Genomic DNA, 22,999 nt, shown 5'->3' on the forward strand with positions numbered 1-22,999 from the left:
AACCACTAGTTGGAATATAACTAATCAAAATGCAGCATATTTGTAAAACAATGGACAAAGATATTCCAAAAGTGTGCCAGTGCAAACCTCTTAACAATTCTTGTTGTTATAGTAGAAAACTGTACAACAAATAGGCAAAAGTGTGTGAGAAGCACATTGTTGTAAGCCCTGTTTAAATGCTCCATTTTACTTAAAAGGCACCACAGTTCTAATCATTCACAAAATGATAAATGAGATCTGAGTTTTGTAATTATTCTACTGCTTTAGGTTTATGAATTTGGTTTTAGTAAATAAAGGAGATGTGTTGAGAAACATCAGACATCTGTTACATGCAGCATCCTCTCAGATAAGCAGCATAGCTTAATTCAGCTATGTAGTAAACTACTATGTAAATAGGAATTATAGCCAGCTGGGAGACAGCAATATCTGAAATCAAAATGATCTAACATTAAATGATGAAGACCTGTCTTTCAAAAGGAAAGTTCATGCATTCCGTCTGAAAGATTCCAAGTACAGTGGTACCTCGGGTTACAAACACCTCGGATTACAAACACTTCAGGTTACAGACTCTGCTAACCCGGAAGTAGTACCTCAGGTTAAGAACTTTACCTCAGAATGAGAATAGAAATCGTGCGGCGGCAGCGGGAGGCCCCATTAGCTAAAGTGGTACCTCAGGTTAAGAACTCCCCTGCTAGAACCTCCAAACAAGCTCAAGGTCCATTTGTAAGAACAGTTTCAGGTTAAGAACGGACCTCCAAAACTAATTAAGTTCGTAAACAGAGGTACCACTGTAGTATAAGGCCACAAGTCAAAATATAATGGTAGCAACCTCCCTAACTGGTTAGCCACATTTTGGACCTCTTCTAAACAATGACACATTCCTTCAAGTAGCCAGCTCAAGGTAGAAAAATCAGCCCTATATACTTTGCACATCCCGTCAATTTGGCAAGCAGATGGGAGTTTGGGCTGCAGCTCCTTCCCACATCACTCCCACTTGCTTAATTTCCTTCCCCTTATTTCCCTGTTTTAACTTCTTCCCTTTCATCCCCCAGATGGAAGAACAGGCACCCATTATCTTGTTTATTGCTGGTTGCATATCACTATCATCTTTGTGCTACTATGTACTTCAACAGGAAGTATTCCATGTTCTGTATATACATTTATATTTACAGATGAGTGAATCCATCCATTTCAATTCCTCTCAGGTTCTAATTCTTCCTATCTTAAATTCAGCTCTCCTCATTTGATTAAAAAAAAATCCTAATGAAAATTCACTAGCATTTTAGTGTGAATTTCTTCTAATTCACATTTTTGTATTCAACTTTGCCTAATATATTCACTTTTGCAAAGCAATTTCTTTAATATAATGTATTTTTGTAAGTTATTCTCACTAATATATGCACCTTTATACACGTTACCCTAGTATATACTTGTTTGTACACATTCATCCACTGGAGAATTGCATTTGTACAAATTTGTGAATTTCAAAGGCTGGCTGTTGTTCAGTTTGCATATTGTTCCAGAAAGTAAGAATTATGTAGGCTTGCCTTTAAACGAGAACTGAATAAAATTCTTCCCCATATTGTTCCCCCATTCTTGGCTGCTTGGAGATATATCCACACGAAGAATATGGAGACTATGCTGAAGAAAGTATCTTCAGGATATTTTGTGCATACATTATTTTAAAGCAGAGAGTGCAATAGGCAAATGTTCAGTTGCAAAGTACAGCTACACAAAGATAGCATTAAAAGGTGTGTTTGTTTCTCAAGGTAATGGTGCCAGGACTCATGTTTGGCTTCAATCCTCTTAAGGAATATGTGAGAAGAATTTCCTTTCTTGTATAGACATAATTTCTGTGCTCAAACATCGCTGCCAAGATTAATGTAAACCCTTGGCTCATGCTAGTATAAAACAACTTCAGCCAAATAACTATGCAAGCCAACCTTTTTTTAAAAAAAAATATGTGTGTGAGTAATAATAGATTTTGGATGAAATATTTGGTCTAGGCCTGGCTGAATGCAGGTGTAGGTTATAAAAAAAGTAGCCAAGATGAAGCTGCCAACTATGATGCTTTGTTACTCATGAAACTCAAAGGAAACGCTAATGGACTGGCAATATAAATCAGCTGCAGCTGACTATGACAGATAGTCTCACTGCTCTAAAACAACAGCTCTGGGTCAATGGCTTGGTCTCAGGAACCCCCATATTCTGATACTCTCTTCAGTTCATTGCAAAAATCTCCCAAATTGCTGTGGCATAGTATATCATAGATAGTGTAGGCCTAGTACCTGTTGAATTCAGGCTTGGTAGAGCTTATTACCTTTTTCATCGTCTATCCTCATTTCAAAACAAGCACTAGGGCATGCCACTGTGATCCAATCTTTATTGGTCTAGCAAGCAATACAGGTATTATCCAAATACTAAGAAAAGTGGAAAATCTCAATTAAGATTAGGCAATGGAGGCAGGGCAGTAAACCAGACAGGGCTCTGTGTCACATGATCAGCTTCTAAAAACCACTGTAGCCATGGGAAACAGCTGCAAATCGAGCTATTTCTTCTACCTTTCTCTTCCAAATTTTAGGTGCAGTGCTCCTAACACACGTTTAGAGACACCATGCAAATTCTCAGATAATTAGAGGATTTAAGCCAGGGCTGGCCCACATATGAAGCCAAGTGAGGCAAGCCCCTCAGGCAGCAGGAACCACAGGAGCAGCAGATCCTGATGTATATATTTACCGGGTAATCCCCTGCTTGTTCCAGATGTAGACCGTCACTAACCCCTTCTTCCCTAACAGTGAGGACAGCGCCATTTTGTGGTTTGCCTCAGGTGGCAAAATGTCTTGGGCCGGCCCTGATGTAAGCACACCTATTGAAGCCTGCCCAGGCACCCTTGGAGGGACGTGAGGCTTTAGGTTTATGAAACATCTTTATGGATTCTTATGGGAATCTCCCATATGTTCATGTGCATCATTATGGCAAATGTAAGGAGACCACAGCAAACAGCACTTGGAGCTCTTCTGAATGCCCACATTCAGGATTCTGCAATTCTTTTCTTGGGTTTTACTGCCATTCATGCAGATTTCTGTAAAACACCTGCATTTATAAATAGCTGCTGCTCTCCTACAATACCTGTCTTTGCTCCTACCTCTCAATAGCTTAAGTGAGACAGATAAATACATATCGAGTTCTGCAATGCTAATGGATTAAAATATGATCATTAAAATGTTTTTTTTATTAGTCAGCAAATGGGGCTGGTGCACTGATGTTATAATATTGGCAAAGAGCTCCTAATTGGTCAACTGTGCTAATTTTGTACAGTGAATTCCACTCTTTACCAAGTCTCACGAGCAGATAAATATATTTCACATTGTTAATTAGAGGCCGCGAACTCAAAATCTGATCATCTAAGCATGTAAATACTTGATGGGTCTCTTGTCTCTAGTCTGGAGACTGAAAGATAGCATGGCTTGCATAAATAAAATGTTCACCACGGCAACAGCAATGCTCTGCTGAATAACTTAATTGCTCTTTTTGTTTATTTTTTAAAAAGAGAAACAAAAAAAAAGGAAAGGAGAAAAAGAACCACATACCATCTGCCTGCCATATATAACCTGTTTGGCATGGTGCATATTTATTTGTCCTGCTCTTCATGTCCTTTAATAACTATGTATTGATTGAAATTGCAATGGGGAACAAGTCATATTGCATTGCTCAGATCTCTGTCTCTGTTCCATGTTCAAAGATTTCCTTTCAAAATCAATTGGAAATATTCCCTTGACAAATCCATAGCCGCCAAGCTTAAGCACTTGGACCTGTAAATATATCTGAGGACAATGAATATTGAGTTTGTTGTATGCTTTATAGGCACTGACATCTTGTTACAAATCTTTAACTATTTACTGTAAATCATTTTGAGACGTTTTATAGTAAGATGTCTGCAAGATGAAGACATAAATAATATGAGAAGGCTACATTTGGATTTTAGTTAGCTATTTTGTCAAAACTAAAAATCAATTTCTGTATTCACCAAGTATTAAAAAAATGCAAACATCATCTCTGATAGTGACTCAGGTTTAAACAACACATTTTAAAACTCTTTAGTTTTCTATGCCCATATCACAAAGATCCCTAGTGTAAAATAATGAACGTTTACTGCCATTCTTATTGGTTCTGTCCCCAACTCCAAAGTTGTAATCAAAGTATTCAACCATATTTCCAAACAATGAAGAAACAGGACCATATCTATGTTGATTTCATAGGACTGTGTGTTTTAAACAAAACAATAAAGGCCAAGATATTCTAATCAGTGTTGTCTCTTGCTCTGTTTATATTTCCCATTTCGTTGTTGCAACTGTTGATTTCATACAAGAACATTTTAACTACAGTGGTTTCCCTATAATTAGTTAATAGTGATTGTTTTATGAGTTTAGCAGATCGAATAGTTACAAAACTCTGTCTATAAGGGAGGGGAGGCTAGAGTCAATGCATTTCCTCATTCCCCACACTCACATTTCACTTTCCTGCTAAACAGCTGATTTGCAGGATTTCAATATTATTATTATTTTAAAGGCTACTTGTGCTGTTTGGAGTTTTAAAAAGTTATTTAGGAGATTTAAAAACAACAATTTAAGTTCATTTAAAGTTGATTATGTGTAAAACATGAGTTTGGCCAAACTGCGAGAGGCAGTGAAGGATAGGCGTGCCTGGCGTACTCTGGTCCATGGGGTCACGAAGAGTCGGACACGACTGAACGACTGAACAACAAGCATGTGTAAAATTGTCCATGTGTAAGTATCGGTGCACATAAATACAGGTTTAATAAATGGATGATACAAAATAATGACCCCAGTGGTGATTGCATATGCAATGCAAAACATAGAATTTTGTCTAGTGAAGTGGTAGTTTTGGAAAAAGTTTTTGCACTCTCTCTTACACAGCAGACTTAACATGTTCTAAAGTCTGCTGTGAGGTATTTTTTATACTTCCACTGGGGGGCAAACATGTTCTAGTCTTTCAAAAAGGAAGAAGAGGCCCTTCTGGTAAATGTCATTCATTTAGCATATACAGTGATGGACTTACATTCACTTGAGGAAAGGCTTTTATATCATGTAAGCTTTGGGATTTCCTTTCGATTTCTTACCAATCTAGATTTATTTATTTTTTAAAAAATCTACACCACAACTGGGCTTTCAAAGAAATCCCTGCTCTTCATGTGTTTGTGCTATAAAATGCAACTATTTGAATATAGCACAAGCCTGAATTTTAAAATAATGTATGCAGTCTTAAGGGGGGAAACAATTCCCCTATGTAAACATACATACATTTATTTATTTATTTATTTATTTAGTCATTCATTTAAAGTGCTATGTTTTAGAGCCGAAAAGATAAAAACGCAGCTCACAGTAATAACAAAAACAGTATCAGAATATGAAATATTACAACTAAAACAGCAGCTTAATAGAATGCAAACCAAGCTCTGCAATCCACAGAAAACATAACGAGACTAAGTAGTGGTATTTTAAAAATCCACCAGATTTAATTAATAGTGGATTGAGGGTATGTGTGAGTTACTTAGGCCTCATTTAGAAATGGCTAATGAGGGGGCCAAATGTTCATCCTGTGGGAGAGCGTTCCACAAAGATGAGGCCACTGCTGAAGGGGCCCTGACTCTTGTGCCCGCCAATCTGATTAAGCATCACTTAATCTATTTAATACTTGCTGATTCCACTTTTGAAGAGAATCTCCTCACAAAGCAGCAAACATAACATATTGTTGCATGCCACCCTAAACTCCAAGCGGTGCAAGTTGCCAGGGGTTCCAGGGTATTTCTGTTTGGAATACGGTACGGAGGAGACTGAGGTGTCTTTATCCACAGAAGCTGGAAGGGACCACAAAGGTCATCTAGTCCAGCCCCCTGCAATGCAGGAAACTTTCTGCCCAACGTGGGGCTTGAACCTACGACCTGGAGGTTAAGAGTCTCATGCTCTACAGACTGAGCTATCCAGCTGGCAAGTCATATGGTTCATTTACACATACATACAACCTGAACCTACAATGGAAGGGTTGACAGCTTTAATACTGCTTTCCTCATAGCCACAAACTTGAATTCAAACAGAAATCAAGCATCACTCTGCCCCTCTGGCTTCCCAGCCTGCTGCTTCTAGCTTCTATCACTCAACCCACAACTCTTGCCTTTGCCTTTTTAACTATTAGCCAGCTGAGGAAGGGAGCCCACCCATTTGCTGCCTAGCACAGAGCTACACCACCTCACCGCGAAGCTAGCTTGGCTATTCCAAGAATTTGAGTCCCTGCTTGAAATTTAACACTTGCTGGATCCAAGAGTTAGAAGGGTCTCTGCATACAGCCTACTCCACACAAATCGTAACAATATGATAACAATACAAAACACAACTTTATGCTTTAATACACCTCGGATCCTTAAAAATAGCCAGCATATATAAGAGATTCAGCTAACATGGCTACAAAGCACAATAGTACCAGCAAAGCAAACAGCACCACAGCAGCAGCAGAACACTCAAAATCATTCAATAAAGGGGGCAGAGTACGGATATCAGTGTGAATTTTCCCTAAGGGTAAAGCTATACACTACACAAGAGATCAGTGACTGTATTTTCTGGTATATATATTGGAGTGTCTGGGTTCTACCAGTTTGCTTAACTGAAGAAGGTAACCATTCTCTCCAATACCATTTTTGTGTGTGTGATATAAATCCTCTCTCTCAAATCTGTTATCAGACCCATGTGCAAAAAACAAGTCAATGTTCCCTTTGCAGTTTCATCTCCGCTATCTAAATCGACCCACTCCATGCTACAATTAGCCTTGCGGGGCGGGGAGCATTCTCAAGCAAAGGTAAAGACAAATGTCTTTAGGAGAAACAACTCTGTAACTTTACACTTCCCTCTTATTCTGAAGATCATCTTTCTGCATTTCCTCTCCATTAATGGGCATATTGTCAATTGAAACTCCCAGCAGAGCTTTAATGGCTTCTATGTTTCCGGAAATTAGCACTAGTGGTTTCAAATTAGTATCTATTTCTACAATCAGGAGCTGGAAATGCACTTGAGAAGTCTGAACTTTCCTGGGCCTTTTACTGTAAAACACCTGACTGTAACATAGAGTTTGCTGTCTGATTAACAGTAGTGAGATCACTAACCTTCTCTTTTCCCAGCCCCAGAAAATTCAAATCTGAAAATGCCGTCGTGAAATGACACAGGCAATAATCCTGGACTTGGAGATGACATGAGAGCAGAATGTACACATAATATCCACAGTCCAAGTGGGGGCAATTGCTATGTAAAGCAGGGGCTGGGGTTGATGGGAGTTGGGAATCCAACAATGTCTAGAGGGCCACATGGTCCTCACCAGGAATTGTGAAAAGATTGGAAGACAACTTCAGTGGAATATTATTATTACTGCTTTGCGTAGAAAGAAGGGGAATGTAAATCCACCAGAAGTGCTACCACTCCTTGTATTCCATAATGATAATTCCTTAGGAAAACCATATGTCTAGCCAGTTCGTTGATTAAACATGCTGATTATTAACCCAACTCTTAAGGACCTGGCAGAACACAGGACAGACTGGTTTAGAGAGACAATTAGAAAACCCTAACAACATGAAGCTCAAATGCAGTGGCGGAGTAAGGCTCCGCGGTACCCGGGGCGGCAAAGGAAACGCCCCGGGGGCGGGGCGTCGTGACATCACATTGTGACGTCATGGCGCTCCGCCCCCAGGGCGTTTCCGGGGGTGCCGGCGCCGCTTCTGCAGCCCTCTTTTAAGCCGAAGAGCTCGCTTTTAAGCTCGCTTTTAAGCTCTCCGGCTCAAAAGGAGGCTGTGGAAGCGGCGATCCGATGACAGAGTGCGCCTGCGCGCGCAGGCGCACTCTGTCGTCGGGCCGTGCGCTGCCGCTCCCAGGGTGACGGAGGGAGCGGCAGCGCGTGGGAATGGTGGGAGGGGCTGCCTCCTGCCACCCCCACGTGCCGCCGTTCGCTCCGTTGCCCCAGGAGCAGCAGCACCGCACACACCGTGCGCTGCTGCTCCCGGGGGGGACGGAGCCAGCGGCAGCGCGTGGGGCTGACAAGCGGCGGCCCCTCCTGCCACTCCCCACGCTGCCGGTCACCCCGGGAGCAGCAGCGCTGCACGGACGGGGTGCTCCCTCGGCCGTGCGCTGTTGCTCCTGGGGTGATGGAGGGAGCGGCAGCGCTTGGGAATGGCGGGAGGGGCTGCCGCTTGTCACCCCCATGCGCCGCCGCTCGCTCCGGTCGCCCCAGGAGCAACAGCGCACGGCCGAGGGAGCACCCCATCCGTGCAGCGCTGCTGCTCCCGGGGTGACCGGCGTTGCCTGGGGAGTGGCGGGAGGGGCGCCGCTTGTCGCCCCCACCCGCCGCTTGTCGCCCCCACCCGCCGCTTGTGGCCCCTGTCGCCCGGGGGCGTACCGCCCCCAGCGCCCCCCCTAGCGACGCCCCTGCTCAAATGTACTGGGGCATGCATCTCTTGACTCACAAAATTTGCTGCCCCTCAGAAGTCCCTAAGCTTTAACTGCAACAACTGAGCACTTCCACCAGGTGGTGTAAAATATTGTGGCAATCTATATATGTATTTGAAGAAGTGTGCATGCACACGAAAGCTCATACCAATAACAAACTTAGTTGGTCTCTAAGGTGCTACTGGAAGGAATTTTTTTATTTTGTTTTGACTATGGCAGACCAACACGGCTACCTACCTGTAACTATATATGGGTTGGTTAAAGATGTTATTTTAAAGATGTTATTTCATTGCCTGAGGACTTCATAAAGTAAATCTATCTCACTATCTTCTAGACATCTGCTTCTAATGAAAAAAGCAAAGAAAAAATGATCTGTGACAGTTTTTATATCCTAATTGAATAGGGGGAAAAACAGTAACTGTACACAGGGTAAAGACATCAAGATAGCAGGAGAAAATAATGCAGACCAATATGTCGGAGGAACAGAAAACAAATACTATGGGAGTCATGCAGCAACAGGAAAACTCCTATGGTACAATTGCAATTCTCAGAATGGCTTGAAGTATATCTAAAACATTAATGTCAAGATTTTCACAGAGAATCATTTCACACATTATGCAGAGGCAAAACCCACGTTTTGCAACCAAGTATGCATTCAGCAGGGAACTGCAACCAATCACATATGATTAGTTTTAATTTTGTGACTGCTGTCACCATCTGCAGTGATCATGGAACCCAAGACAGTAAAATCTCTCACTGCCTCCATTTCTTCCCCTTCTATTTGCCAGGAGGTGATGGGGCCAGTGGCCATGATCTTAGATAGCTAGCATTTGTCATGACAAACAACGGATACTGGATGTACCCCAGATAGGACAATTTTCATAGTGTTGGTGAGATAATTTAAGTGCTAAACTAGAAAGATATACTGAGAAAACGAAGTAAAAAAAAATCACAGGGCAGAATTTAGCATTTGGGTTGTGTCATACAGGTGAAACTCAAAAAATTAGAATATCGTAATTCAACTTAAAAGATGAAACTAATATATGAGATAGACTCATGACATGCAAAGTGAGATATGTCAAGCCTTTATTTGTTATAATTGTGATGATTATGGCTTACTGATGAAAACCCCAAATTCACAATCTCAGAAAATTAGAATATTAAATGAAATCAACAGAACAAGGATTGCAAATAGAACAATATTGGACCTCTGAAAAGTAGAAGCATGCATATGTACTCAGTACTTGGTTTGGGCCCCTTTTGCATCAATTACTGACTCAATGCAGCGTGGCATGGATGCTATCAGCCTGTGGCACTGCTGAGGTGTTATGGAAGACCAGGATGCTTCAATAGTGGCCTTCAGCTCTTCTGCATTGCTCAGTCTCATGTCTCATGTCTCTCATCTTTCTCTTGGCAATGCCCCATAGATTGTCTATGGGGTTCAGGTCAGGCAAGTTTGCTGGCTAATCAAGCACAGTAATCCCATGGGCACTGAACCAAGTTTTGGTACTTTTGGCAGTGTGGGCGGGTGCCAAGTCCTGCTGGAAAATGAAGTCAGCATCCCCATAAAGCTCGTCTGCAGAAGGAAGCATGAAGTGCTCCAAAATCTCCTGGTAGACAGCTGCGTTGATCCTGGACTTAATGAAGCACAGTGGACCAACACCAGCAGATGACATGGCTCCCCAAATCAACACAGACTGTGGAAACTCCACACTGGACTTCAAGCATCTGGCATTGTGTGCCTCCCCATTCTTCCTCCAGACTCTGGGTCCTTGGTTTCCAAATGAGATGCAAAAGTTGCTCTTATCAGAGAAGAGGACTTGGGACGACTGAGCAACAGACCAGTTCTTTTTTTCTTTAGCCCAGGTAAGACGCTTCTGACATTGTTTCTTGATCAGGAGTGGCTTGACAAGAGGAATACGACATTTGAAGCCCATCTCCAGGATCCGTCTGTGTGTGGTGGCTCTTGATGCACTAACTCCAGCCTCAGTCCACTCCTTGTGAAAGTCCCCAACACGTTTGAATGGTCTTTTCCTGACAATCCTCTCCAGGCTGCAGTCATCCCTGCTGCTTGTGCAGCTTTTTCTTCCACACTTTCCCCTTCTGCATAACTTTCCATTAATGTGCTTTGATACAGCACTTTGGGAACATCCAACTTCTTCTGCAATTACCTTTTGAGGCTTTCCCTCCTTATGGAGGGTCTCAATGATGGTTTTCTGCACAACTGTCAGGTCAGCAGCCTTTCCCATGATTGTGATTCCTACTGAACCAGACTGAGAGACCATTTAAAGGTGCAGATGTTATGGATTGAGTACTGCACCTTTTCACAATATTCTAATTTTCTGAGATTGTGAATTTTCACAATATTCTAATTTTCTGAGATTGTGAATTTGGGGGTTTCATCAGCTGTACGCCATAATCATCACAATTATAACAAATAAAGGCTTGACATATCTCGCTTTGCATGTCATGAGTCTATCTCATATATTAGTTCTACCTTTTAAGTTAAATTACTGAAATAAATGAACTTTTCCATGATATTCTAATTTTTCGAGTTTCACCTGTACATGCTAGTCTTGTTATTCCCCACTCCAATCAGGAGGGCCTCAGTACCCATGTAGCTTGTGAGAGTCCAGTGTGCCAGATCAGTCCCTCCCCACTGACATCTCTATAAAAAACATTTCCCCAAATGTAAGCGATTTTATAATCTTATGAATGCTTACTTTCTATGTTCTTTATCCAATATTCCAGCCAGTCTCTTTGAGTATAGGTGCATGGATTACTAATAGAAACAGACTAGTAAATTAGACTATGCCCTTTCCACTCTCCCTCCATAAAATTTGCAATTTTATTTTCTAGAATATACACAGCTCAGATGCTAATACCTAGATTATTTCTGACGGGTATATAATCCATGGAATTCTATATTGAGTTCATTTATATACTTGAAGAACTGTCTTCATCTCTTTATTCTCTGTTGTCATACCAATTCAGGTTTCCATGGAAACTGAGATGAAATAGGGAAATTGTAAAATCTAAATGAGCAGGAGTAAGTTGACAATGTTATGTTTCATAATACATAAAAATGCAAATAAGCCAAGAAGTTATGGAATGAACAAACTAGATATAAACCTAAAAAGATTACAAAGTATTGTGAAAAGTGATATTGCGTTTTAATGTGAAAACTAGTCGATAAACCTTAATAGCACACACTTGTACTAAATGAGATAATCTGCTAATATATTAGAAACGGAGCACATTCAATCACCATATTTTGGGAAATTACTGTTTATTTCTGTTGAAGTTTTGGCGCTTCAGCTTTGGTGTGACATTTGTATCAGAATCTACAACAGCTTAGAAATGAATTTGATTAAAGCAGGAGAATTATTTGGTAACTTGAAATAAATAGTACAGTTCTACAGGAAGTAAACACGAGACATGGATGGGAAAACACACTTGCTTAAAAACTTTCTTGAAGTAGAAATCAAATGGCTATTCCAGCTTTTAAGTACAGATGGCTATCCATGGGATCTTTCTGCCACATGTGCCACCAGATTGCCTGAGACATAACTATATGTGTTATATATATTTACATCATTTCTATGCTATTTTTACACTCTTTTGTCCCTGTGGCTTCTGCCGTTTTAGACCCTTAAAGGGGTTGTCCTTGCTGCCAGTCCAACTTGACATTATGACATTAAATATGTTTGGCTGTGATGCCCCTGGTGATTTTGTGAGCCACTGTGATGCTACCTCTAAAGTTCTGATGTCATAAACATCACAACACACACATGTATCAGCACAGCTAATCAGATAACATAGCTATGGGATCCAATGGGGCCAAGGAAAGTGAGAACAAGAATTAAGTTGAACTATGAAAATGAGAGACTTTAAATGTTTGGCAAAGTATTGTTTTCAGCTATTGTTATTTGGAACACACATGCAAATTTTAAAGCAAATATTCAGTATTAAGACATTATCCAAGTGAATACTGATAATTATTTGGTTCAGGCCCAATTTATATACAGCTGCCGTTTCCGGCAGGTGTGTATGCACGCAGAGTATATTTTTCTATCTTACTTTCCTTCCAATGTATGGCTAATCTGTAGCACATTGTACTTCAATGCAGAGCTGCAAACACACAATCAACTGAAAGATTTTCACCTTTGCAAATGTAGGTTAAGAATGCAATCAGGAAACTAATTAACTACTCAAGGGTCTCATTGACTTTAACAGAACTTCTCATGAGTAAGCTGTTGAACGCTTAGAGCAGTTTAGAGGAACAGATGCAAAGATAATTGAGTTGTCCTTTCATATGGTTTCATTTCATCTGATACGATAAGGAGTCGCTTTCACTAAAACAACAGCTTCTATTGCTGATAACAGAATTATTTTAACTTATAATGCTTATCTCAGAAACCTTTTGGGTACTCAAAGGTATGTCCTGATCCTTTCCAAGGAAATTATAAAGTGATGCTGTAAACATAATGCCTTTTGTAAATTAGATACGTTGATGAATTAAAGATACAAAATAAGAGCAATTTAGATTTGCACTGAGACCTGAAATTTCAGATGAGACCAGAGCAGCATTTTCAATTCATAAATAAGCTGGGGAAAACATATAGCAATTAGAACTCAGATACTTTGAGCTACAAACAACCATAAAAAGAAACACATGCAAATTTTCATAGGAAATAATTTAAAAGGAGTCAAAGAACCATTTGTCTCTCTTCCAGATAAAATTGGTTATATTAAATATGCAAGTAGATGGTTTAAATGTATGTTTTAGTTTATCCTTTATAAAACAACCTAAGCATTATTCTTGTTTTATTTATTTTGCTTTTTTATTTATCCCAGCCTTTTTGATACCAAGGCATGTTCTAAACATAGAAAAACAATAAATAAAATACACATGAATTGCATACTATACAAAAAGCGCAGATAAAACCAATACTCAGATCAATCAGTCTAATCACTAACTGCGTTATTACTAGTTACAGGTAGGTAGCCATGTTGGTCTGCCGTAGTCGAAACAAAATAAAAAAAATCCTTCCAGTAGCACCTTAGAGACCAGCTAAGTTTGTTAGTGGTATGAGCTTTCGTGTGCACCCACACTTCTTTTTTATTTTGCTTTATTTTTGTTTACTATAGCTTATAGCTTATTACAGTACTTTTTATTACAGCTAATGCCCCGATCCATTGAACCATATTCAACATTATTCCTGAGTATCATCTTATATTAATTCCACACTCAACACACCCCTCTCTAGACTACATCCAGGCAAGCAAGAAGAATGATCAGAGTTCAGGGATACTTTCCAGCCAGACAAAAACACTCAAGGAGGGTATGAAGCAGGGCCAATGAGGGATGAAGCTTGGGAAGGATGTGGCCAGTCCAGAGGGCCAGGCAGAGAGCTATTGGAGGCCCACATTTGGTCCCCAGATCTGAGGCCCACCCCCCAATCTATCCCATTCAGTACAGCTTCTCTCTGTGAGTGGCAGTAGCTGAATAATGTGCCCCGCCACCCTGCTGATGGGGGAAACTGCCCACAATATTTTGTGGCCCTGTCTATTTTTCTTCTCTTTTAGATATGGCAGTCATGGGATCTTGAAGACCTCCCAGAAGCTTCAAAATCCTTTACCTAATTGCTGAGCTTTATCTGTATTATTTACATTGCTGAACAGCAATGAAATTTCATAGTAATGGAACACCAATAGTGACCTTGTCTTAAAAAGTTTGGACTAGCAAATCTCCTCCATTGTATTATAGCACTACAGTTGTGGCTTTATGTCAAGGTCGAGACAAATCAATCACATTCTCCCTTTATAAGCAGAAATTGGAGCGGATGGGTGGGGTAGGTGCTACAGCTTTTACTGTAGAAAAATGGCTTGATGGGTTTCGAAAAATTATTCAGCAAATTCAAATACAAATTCATGAAAAGCATAAACTTCCCCAAATGCTGAACAATTGAAAAGGTTACGTACATTAACTTCGGACATTAAAACTGTTCAACATTAGATAATTAACATCACAGTACTGGTCACACTTCAGGGAAAGCTGTGTAAAAATACATTTTTTAGCAAATGTCTAGGAAAGAAGGAGCTTGCTTAACATGCACTGGAAGGGAGTTCCATACAATCGGTGGTGCCACATTGAATAATCTGATCCTGGTGACCACAGAGTGGGAATTGCACAACACTATTAAAAGCACTATCATTTATGAACATGGTGGTTGGACTGGAATATATGCAGCAAATAAACTGTCCTCCTACTCGTTTTTGGCCTTTAACATAATATGTGAAGCAGGAAAGTTTTCTGTTAATTGAATTGGGTTGAATGTTTCACTCACATGGACTCAGTGGTCTTTTTGCAGTGCAGTGTTGGATTTCACAACATTGCCTAAAGTGATAGCTTCCACCATGAACTAATTGCAAGACAGGTAAGACAGGGGGATAGAGGGTAGCATCTTCCAACATTAGCATCTACATAAGCCAGAACATACTTTTTGTAAATAAAAGAAAAGGCACTATCCTGTTATTTTCAAACATTAACATAATGAGCAGCCCCATTACTTTGTGGAAAGATGTTTAATTTGGGAACAGAGGGCCAATAAACACATTCAACTTCTCATTATAGCTTTCCCTTGAACTAGCTTAATTGGTCTTTCTTCCACTCATTGGCAAGTTTACTGAAGTTTCATGGATAAGGAGGAAAACATTCTTAGCTTTCAATACATGTTCTTAGCTGTTGGCACTTTTTAAATGTAAAAAGTTGCTCTTATTCAAGTATTTTCTTTGTTTAAAGATCAAAACGAAGCCATTCAGCATCTTTTCCTCAATGCCTCTAGCGCTTTGTACCCAAAGCAGCAGTATAATAATTGCAGTGAGGAAAACTGCCTAATGCTAGAGGAAAAGCCAGTGCTGAGTGCTGGACAGAAGATTTGGAAACCTGCACTCAAACCCTCTGCTCAGCCATGAAGCTCATGGGGTGACCTTGGTCCAGTCACCATCTCTTCACCTCACAGTTTTTGTTGCGAGTATAACATGCAAGACAACAACCAGGGTTTTTTTTCAGCTGGAACTCACCAAAACTCAATTTCTGCACCTCTTAGGTGGGCACCGTTGCCATTATAAGAGAACAAAGGAGGCTGGTGAGTTCCGGCACCTCTTCTAGAAAAATAGCACTGGCAACAACAAAAGTCCCATGAGATCCTGGGAAGAAGGGTCGTTTGCCAAACATGATTAAAATAGAGAATTGGAACCAAAAAATTACAATGGAATGCATTGGAACCGAAAAATGACATCCTGTATGTGTAAAAAGGAATTGGAGTCTGTCTTAATTTTAAGTAAATGTAAAGAAGGGATTTTTGTATTAATAAACAATTGTAATTTGTTCTAATTTGGTGTGACCCAAGTATAATGCATGGGACCAAGGATAAACATTATGCATAACTTTATGTGTACTTTATTGTATATTTCTTTTATATTCATCTGCTTTGCACCACTTTGGGAGACTATGGTATATACACAAAACATCACATAACAAATCTGTGCCATCCAATTGCTTCTTGAGCAGTCCATAAAAATGACAGCACGGCAAGCATTAGGCAACAGCATTTGGTCAAAGGCCATAAAGGATTCTGAAACAAAAATGAATTCCTACAGAGAAACAGAATATACAAGCCTAATTTCAGATAAAGAGATCTACCTTAGTAATGCTCATTAATTTCAGTGGATCTACTTTGAGTAAAACTTAGCTGAATATTACTCATAATTTTTAGGCAGGTAGGGCCAGTGTGTGTGTGTGTGTGTGTGTGTGTGTGTGTACTAAACAGTCATTGGTAACTTTGATATCCAAAGTTGATGCTTCCCATTATAGGAGATTAAATTACTCTTTTTAAAGAGTGGTAGTTCACAGTGGTTCTGTGTATATTGAGTTTATTATTATTTTATTATATTTCTATACAGCCTCCCAGCAACCTTTTAAAGGAAACCATGGCATAAAATGATTAAAAAAATTAAAAAGCATATTAAGGTGGATCACTCCAAAATACACAGCAGATTAAAAACAATAATTCAAAACACTACAGCTACATACAACTATATACTAGTGAGCTGCAACTGCTGAGGGACAATGAAGGGGGAGAGGATTCCTCCACTTCCTTATGAAAAGGCATCAATAAGAGGAGAGGCGGCAGAAATACGGGTGCTAAGGGCAGCACTATGATGGTGCAGAGCTGTTGAAGAGCTAGCAGCACCCAGCAAAGACATGCTGCCAAACACTGTGTTCCTCTCCATCCTGCTCCATCCACCATTGATTTGGAGGGTTTTCAGAGGTTCCAATTGCAGCTGTTACTTTCATATTATTAAAGACAAGGAGTCCTGAATGGAAGGAAGGAAGGAAGGAAGGAAGGGCCAACTCTACTTAACAGGTGAGATCCAATTCTTCTGGCACAAGTGGAACACACTGTTGGCCATGTCCCTTTAAGGGCAGACAGAACAAGTAATCACTACTAACTAGGAGCCTGTCATAGCACACAGAGTGCTGCTCCTGAGTATGATTGCTACAGCCACCCAGTCCTGTTCTTCTCCGCTAAACGATGGGCCTTTAAAATATTTAGTTTTCAAAAACTAAGCAGGTTCATCAGCACATCTTTATCTGGTAAGCTTATAGGGTGTGTCGAGGCTCCCAGAAAGCTATTTGCTCACCCCTCTCCCCAAATCAGAACTGGGTCTGTCTGTTGTGAGGGAAAATGGGATAGAAAATACATATGTATGCCAAACTAAGTGTCCTGAAGGAAAGTCAGGAGACCAAAATAATAAAGATTTAGATATTCCATAACTTAGGAAGCAAATTAAACATTAAAAAAGAAAAAAAGCAGAGTTTTGCTGGCAATGAGTCAACTGCTTTCTTCAGCTGTTGCATATGGAATTTGCTTCACAGATAGGCAGCAAGAATTATGTCCTAATCTAAAATGCAGTGCAAAAATAGGGTTGGAAATTATTTCTTGTAGTGTTGCCATCTGTATTTCATTTAAGTTGATAGGAGTTCTTTTCCAGACTTATTTCATGTGCAGCATAATTAAGCCATCAATAAAACAATGCTTATTTTTTGAGAATTCAATAATATTTAAAGGAAAACTTGTAGATTATTGTTCTTTTGGCACTACCACATTTTTTTTCTTGCAACATGATATTAATATTGATGTTGGAAGCAGAATTTATGAAGGAATTGCTTTGAAATGTCTGTTTATGATATACTGAAGCACTGTAATTTTGATTTATTTTTTATCAGTATTTAAGCTACAGTTAGAACTGGATATGGAATAACTGATTGGTTCAAAATTGGGAAAGGAGTACGACAAGGCTGTATATTGTCTCCCTGCTTATTTAACTTATATGCAGAATTCATCATGCAAAAGGCTGGACTGGATGAATCCCAAGCTGGAAGATTGCCGGAAGAAATATCAACAACCTCAGATATGCTGATGACACAACCTTGATGGCAGAAGGTGAGGAGGAATTAAAGAATCTTTTAATGAGGTTAAAAGAGGAGAGTGCAAAATATGGTCTGAAGCTCAACATCAAAAAAGTAAGATCATGGCCACTGGTCCCATCACCTCCTGGCAAATAGAAGGGGAAGAAATGGAGACAGTGAGAGATTTTACTTTCTTGGGTTCCATGATCACTGCAGATGGTGACAGCAGTCACAAGATTAAAAGACACCTGCTTCTTGGGAGAAAAGCAATGACAGACCTAGACAGCATCTTAAAAAGCAGAGACATCACCTTGCCAACAAAGGTCCGTATAGTTAAACCTATGGTTTTCCCAGTAGTGATGTATGGAAGTGAGAGCTGGACCATAAAGAAGGCTGATCACCGAAGAATTGATGCTTTTGAATTATGGTGCTGGAGGAGACTCTTGAGAGTCCCATGGACTACAAGAAGATCAAACCTATCCATTCTTAAGGAAATCAGCCCTGAGTGCTCACTGGAAGGAAATATCCAGAAGCTGAGGCTCCAATACTTTGGCCACCTCATGAGAAGGGAAGACTCCCTGGAAAAGACCCTGATGTTGGGAAAGATGAAGGGCACAAGGAGAAGGGGACGACAGAGGACGAGATGGTTGGGCAGTGTTCTCGAAGCTACCAACATGAGTCTGACCAAACTGCAAGAGGCAATGGAAGACAGGAGTGCCTGGCGTGCTCTGGTCCATGGGGTCACAAAGAGTCGGACACGACTGAACGACTGAACAACAACAAAGCTGGGTGTGATTTACCATAGTGTGTGGGTCTCTGTTCACGCAGTAGGGCTTTGCCTTTCTTTTGTCACCCCTGGTAGCTGCCCCCATTCAAAAAAAAAAAAAAAAAAACCTGCTCTGGAGGGTTGGGGGATCCTGCAGAGGTTTTGAGGGGACACAATGGGCTGGAGGGTGAGAAGAGATGTTCTGCTGTGCAAACAAATTGCAGTTGTGCATCATTCATTGTTTACTTGATGATACGGGTGGAATTTTACTCATATGTAGGATTTGTACATTAGAGAAAATTTGTATATGCATTTACCAGGCTGACAGTATTTATGACTGTACCATAACTAAGATAATGTGGTACTGAAAGGCATGCCTCTGTGGCTGCTTGTCTATAGGAAGAAAGCAAAGTTTTCTAGAGCACTGCCGGCACAAAGGCTGCATTCAGACATCACACGGAGCCACAGTTTCAACTGTGCTTGTTTCAGAGAAACATCTGTTAAGTTAAGCAGTTTGTCAGTTCAGACATAACAAGCTGTGGTTAAGTAAAAATAGAAGCAACAGCTTTTGAGCTCCTCACAGCTATACCAGGGGAGAGGGGAGTGCAAGTGCCCAAGGCTTGGTGCAGCTCATTCCAGCTCATTTACACTGCACTACAGTATGGTTTAGGGACGCAGGTGGCGCTATGGTCTAAACCACTGAGCCTCTTGGGCTTGCTGATCAGAATGTTGGCGGTTCAAATCCCTGTGACGGGGTGAGCTCCCGTTGCTCGGTCCCAGCTCCTGCCAACCTAGCAGTTAGAAAGCACGCCAAAAAAAAGAAGAGTGCAAGTAGATAAATAGGTACCGCTCCTGCGGGAAGGTAAACGGTGTTTCCGTGTGCTGCTCTGGTTTTGGTGTTCTGTTGCGCCAGAAGCGGCTTAGTCATGCTGGCCACATGACCCGGAAAAACTGTCAAGCGATATGAGAGCCGCAACCCCAGAGTCAACTGTCTCCTGTCAGGGGTCCTTTATCTTTTTTACAGTATGGTTTAGAGCAACATCCAAACATGGCAAAAATATTTTCATTACTCATAGCAGGTTAGATGCAATAGTGTTGTGGAATAAGTAAGAAACACAAACACTTTAAGCTTACTTAAGCCACTGTCTTATCTGAGATATATATTACTTCTTCACTATCTGGGAAATGCACAATCTATTCCCACATCTCTGTTGCACATCCTCAAATGAGCGATATAAAATGTCTGAGTTCCCTTGAACACATCATGTTGCTTTGCAACGCCATCTTATCCGAAGCTACTAATAGTAGCTGAGGCTGACAACAACCAAGTATAGTGGTATTATTGATATCTACAAGATAACTAGCCAATGCTCACTGGCTAAGAATTCAGTTACAGGTAGGTAGCCGTGTTGGTCTGCCATAGTCAAAACAAAATAAAAAATTCCTTCCAGTAGCACCTTAGAGCACCAACTAAGTTTGTTCTTGGTATGAGCTTTCGTGTGCATGGAAAGCTTATACCAAGAACAAACTTAATTGGTCTCTAAGGTGCTACTGGAAGGAATTTTTTTATTTTGTTTTGGCTAAGAATTATTCAGCATGGTAGATTAAAATTGATCTGGTGCTGGGAAAAGGAGACAGCAACATGGATGGGAATGTGAAATTGGGATTCGGGCATAGGTGGTGCTAAACAAGTAGCCTATGTCCCTGCAAGTGATGAATCCTTGTGGTTACTTGAGGGAAAGGCACTTCTCACAAGCTGGTTCCCCGAAATGCACTTTGTCCTGTTTGTGTACCCGTCCCCCCCATCTAGTATTTTTCTCTGTCACTGCCTCTAGTAGGAGAGGCCAAAATAAAGCCATTGGTTTCAATCCAGCAGTTCAAATGCAAACAATGAGATTTTTGTGTGAGGGGAATTCTCCATTCCCTTCTCCAAGAAAGATAACACTGCACAATGTGAAATACCTGGGCATATTGGGGTTTATATTGTTTTATAGAGCAAACTAGAAGGAACCTCAGACGTGATAAAATCTTTGAATTGCACACATTGTGGTCAAGAATCAATCACTGAGTCAGCTTTCTATATATAAATAAGTAACTTAAACATTCCTCAAAGTCACTGTGATCGGTGCTCAATAATGAGATATTTTCCAATGCAAACTGACAGAAAAGAATAATATTCTGCCACTTATCTTATTAGCAAGCGTACACCTTGCTTACACAGAACTGTATCTCCTGCTGTCAATTCACAGCCTGATACTTGAAATATATTCCCTTGAAAGGCAATTAGTTGAAGTCAATTAGAGCAACATGAAAAACCATCTTATAGGAGCTCTGCCAGATGAAGGAACTGTTGAACAGAACACCTTTATGAAGCAGGTTTCAGTATGGCTTCTGTTAGGTACAACGTATTCCATATGGATACTTTCAACAAGCCTAGCAAATCTGTCTGTGGTATTTGACTAATGAATTTTCTGGAAAGTTGTTGTGCTTTGTAACTTCTATGAAGCAGTGATACCTTCAGCTTAACAAAGTCAAAGACCACTTAATTAAGCCACTTTAGGATTGCATAGACATGCAATAAAAGGATGGGCATAGCAGTCTTAAGAGGGGCCTGGGAAGAGTGGAGAAGCAGGTTGTCCATAGCATCCTCAGCCCTGCCAGCGCCTGTCAACCAGTATGGAACACAGGGAGATCATTTTTTGCAGCACTAGCTCCAGGCTGGCATAGCAGAGGCCCAAATCAGGCCCCCTCTGGGAAATGATTCAGCCTGGGATTCAGCAGATCTATGAATGCCTCAGCTCTGCCCCGACCCTAAAAATTAATGCCCTGTGTCAGGTTCCTCTGCTGGGCTACCACTGGAGCTTGCTAGACACCTATAATGTTCTGACTTAGCACCAGGGTCAAAAACATACTAGGCTCTCTTACACATTTCTCAACAATACCCTAGAGTAGTTGTAAATATGGCAATAACAAGTTACCACTTAAATTTTATACTGTTTAGGCACCTTTCAATCTGTGCCTCTCAAGAACCTTGAATTCTGCTCATTTTATTGCAAAAAAAGGAAGTCATTTCTGGTTTCACAGAGAAGATTAAACTATAATGCACACTTGTAAGACTTTCTATTAAGATCGTTCAGGCAGGAGAATGTCTAAGTCGCAATTACAGCAGCCCTTATCATCAATTTGTTGGAATGTGTACTATTATATACAGATTTCTGAGGAGTTGAGAACATATTCCCAAATTGTTGGTGTTGTGATTCCAGCTAGTCTGCTGGTGGGAATATTATTTCTTTCTTAATATGAATGTTGACTGAAGCACTAGCTAGTCTGTCAAACCAACCTTTCTAACCACTAGTTATTTTTAGCTGCAGTTTGTGTAATAATTCCTGAAGTGGGGGGAGTTGGGTTTATCAATTAGGGGTGAAAAGGATGGTGTAAAAAGGGAGAAAGCAGACTGTCCTCCTCTCCGTTGTCTTCTCCTTTCTATGTGCAGAACCAAGCAATCCAGAGGTTGCAGTTGCTGCTGCAATGTGATCACTCAGCCGATCCTGGGATGTAGCTGCCTTGCTTTGGTGTTAAGAGTGAATCCACCAGCTCATCTTCTCCATGTCTTAGGCTAGAAGGGCAACTGCCTGCCTCCTTCCAGCCCACCCCAGGCTCATATCTCCTTGCATTGCCACTCCTCTTTGGCAGGACAAGCAATGGGAAGAATTGCTGCTATAGGAGCCAGCCCAGGTCTGCACTACTTGGGAGCCACACCCTTTTTTGACTTGTTGATCTTTTATTTATTGTCTCAAAGAAATACTGTGCAACCTAGCTGTACTTTTGGAATACGGTAATATATATTATATATGTATACACTGATCACATTTCTTTAACTTTATATTTTTAGGAGGTTTTTTTTTACAACGCTAAAGACTGTTTTCAAAAATATTTTAATTTTGTCGTCCTCCCCCCTTCTTTTAAATAAAGTAGCACAAAGGCAAGTATATTGAAATAAAGTATATAAAAGAAGCATTAACTGACACTTACTTTGCTTTTGCTTCGGCATCCTCATATGCTTTATTGGAAACATCATCCAGGCCTCCAATCAGATGTTTGAAAGAGCTGTAAAATAAAAGGCGCATATTAAAGAAAAATATTCTAGTATAATGAAAACACCGTTAAAATAAATAAATAAATCACTCATTAAGTACATATTCCTTTGAAGAAACTTCTAAAACATCATGGTGGGAAGGGGAATGGAATATA

At 40.4% G+C, this 22,999-nt stretch overlaps 1 protein-coding gene across 6 annotated transcripts in view; it reads right to left on the reverse strand.

Moving 5' to 3' along the window:
* Positions 1 to 22,999, reverse strand: part of PRKG1 (protein kinase cGMP-dependent 1) — a 580,751-nt gene that overhangs the window by 39,628 nt on the left and 518,124 nt on the right. For all 6 annotated transcript variants that reach the window (XM_033149161.1, XM_033149165.1, XM_033149166.1 and 3 more), the window contains one exon: positions 22,781 to 22,855. In XM_033149161.1, coding sequence (XP_033005052.1) covers positions 22,781 to 22,855 — 75 coding nt within the window. The remainder of the gene's footprint in view (positions 1 to 22,780; positions 22,856 to 22,999) is intronic.

This window comes from Lacerta agilis, chromosome 5, assembly GCF_009819535.1.
Source record: "Lacerta agilis isolate rLacAgi1 chromosome 5, rLacAgi1.pri, whole genome shotgun sequence".
Lineage (NCBI taxonomy): Eukaryota > Metazoa > Chordata > Lepidosauria > Squamata > Lacertidae > Lacerta > Lacerta agilis.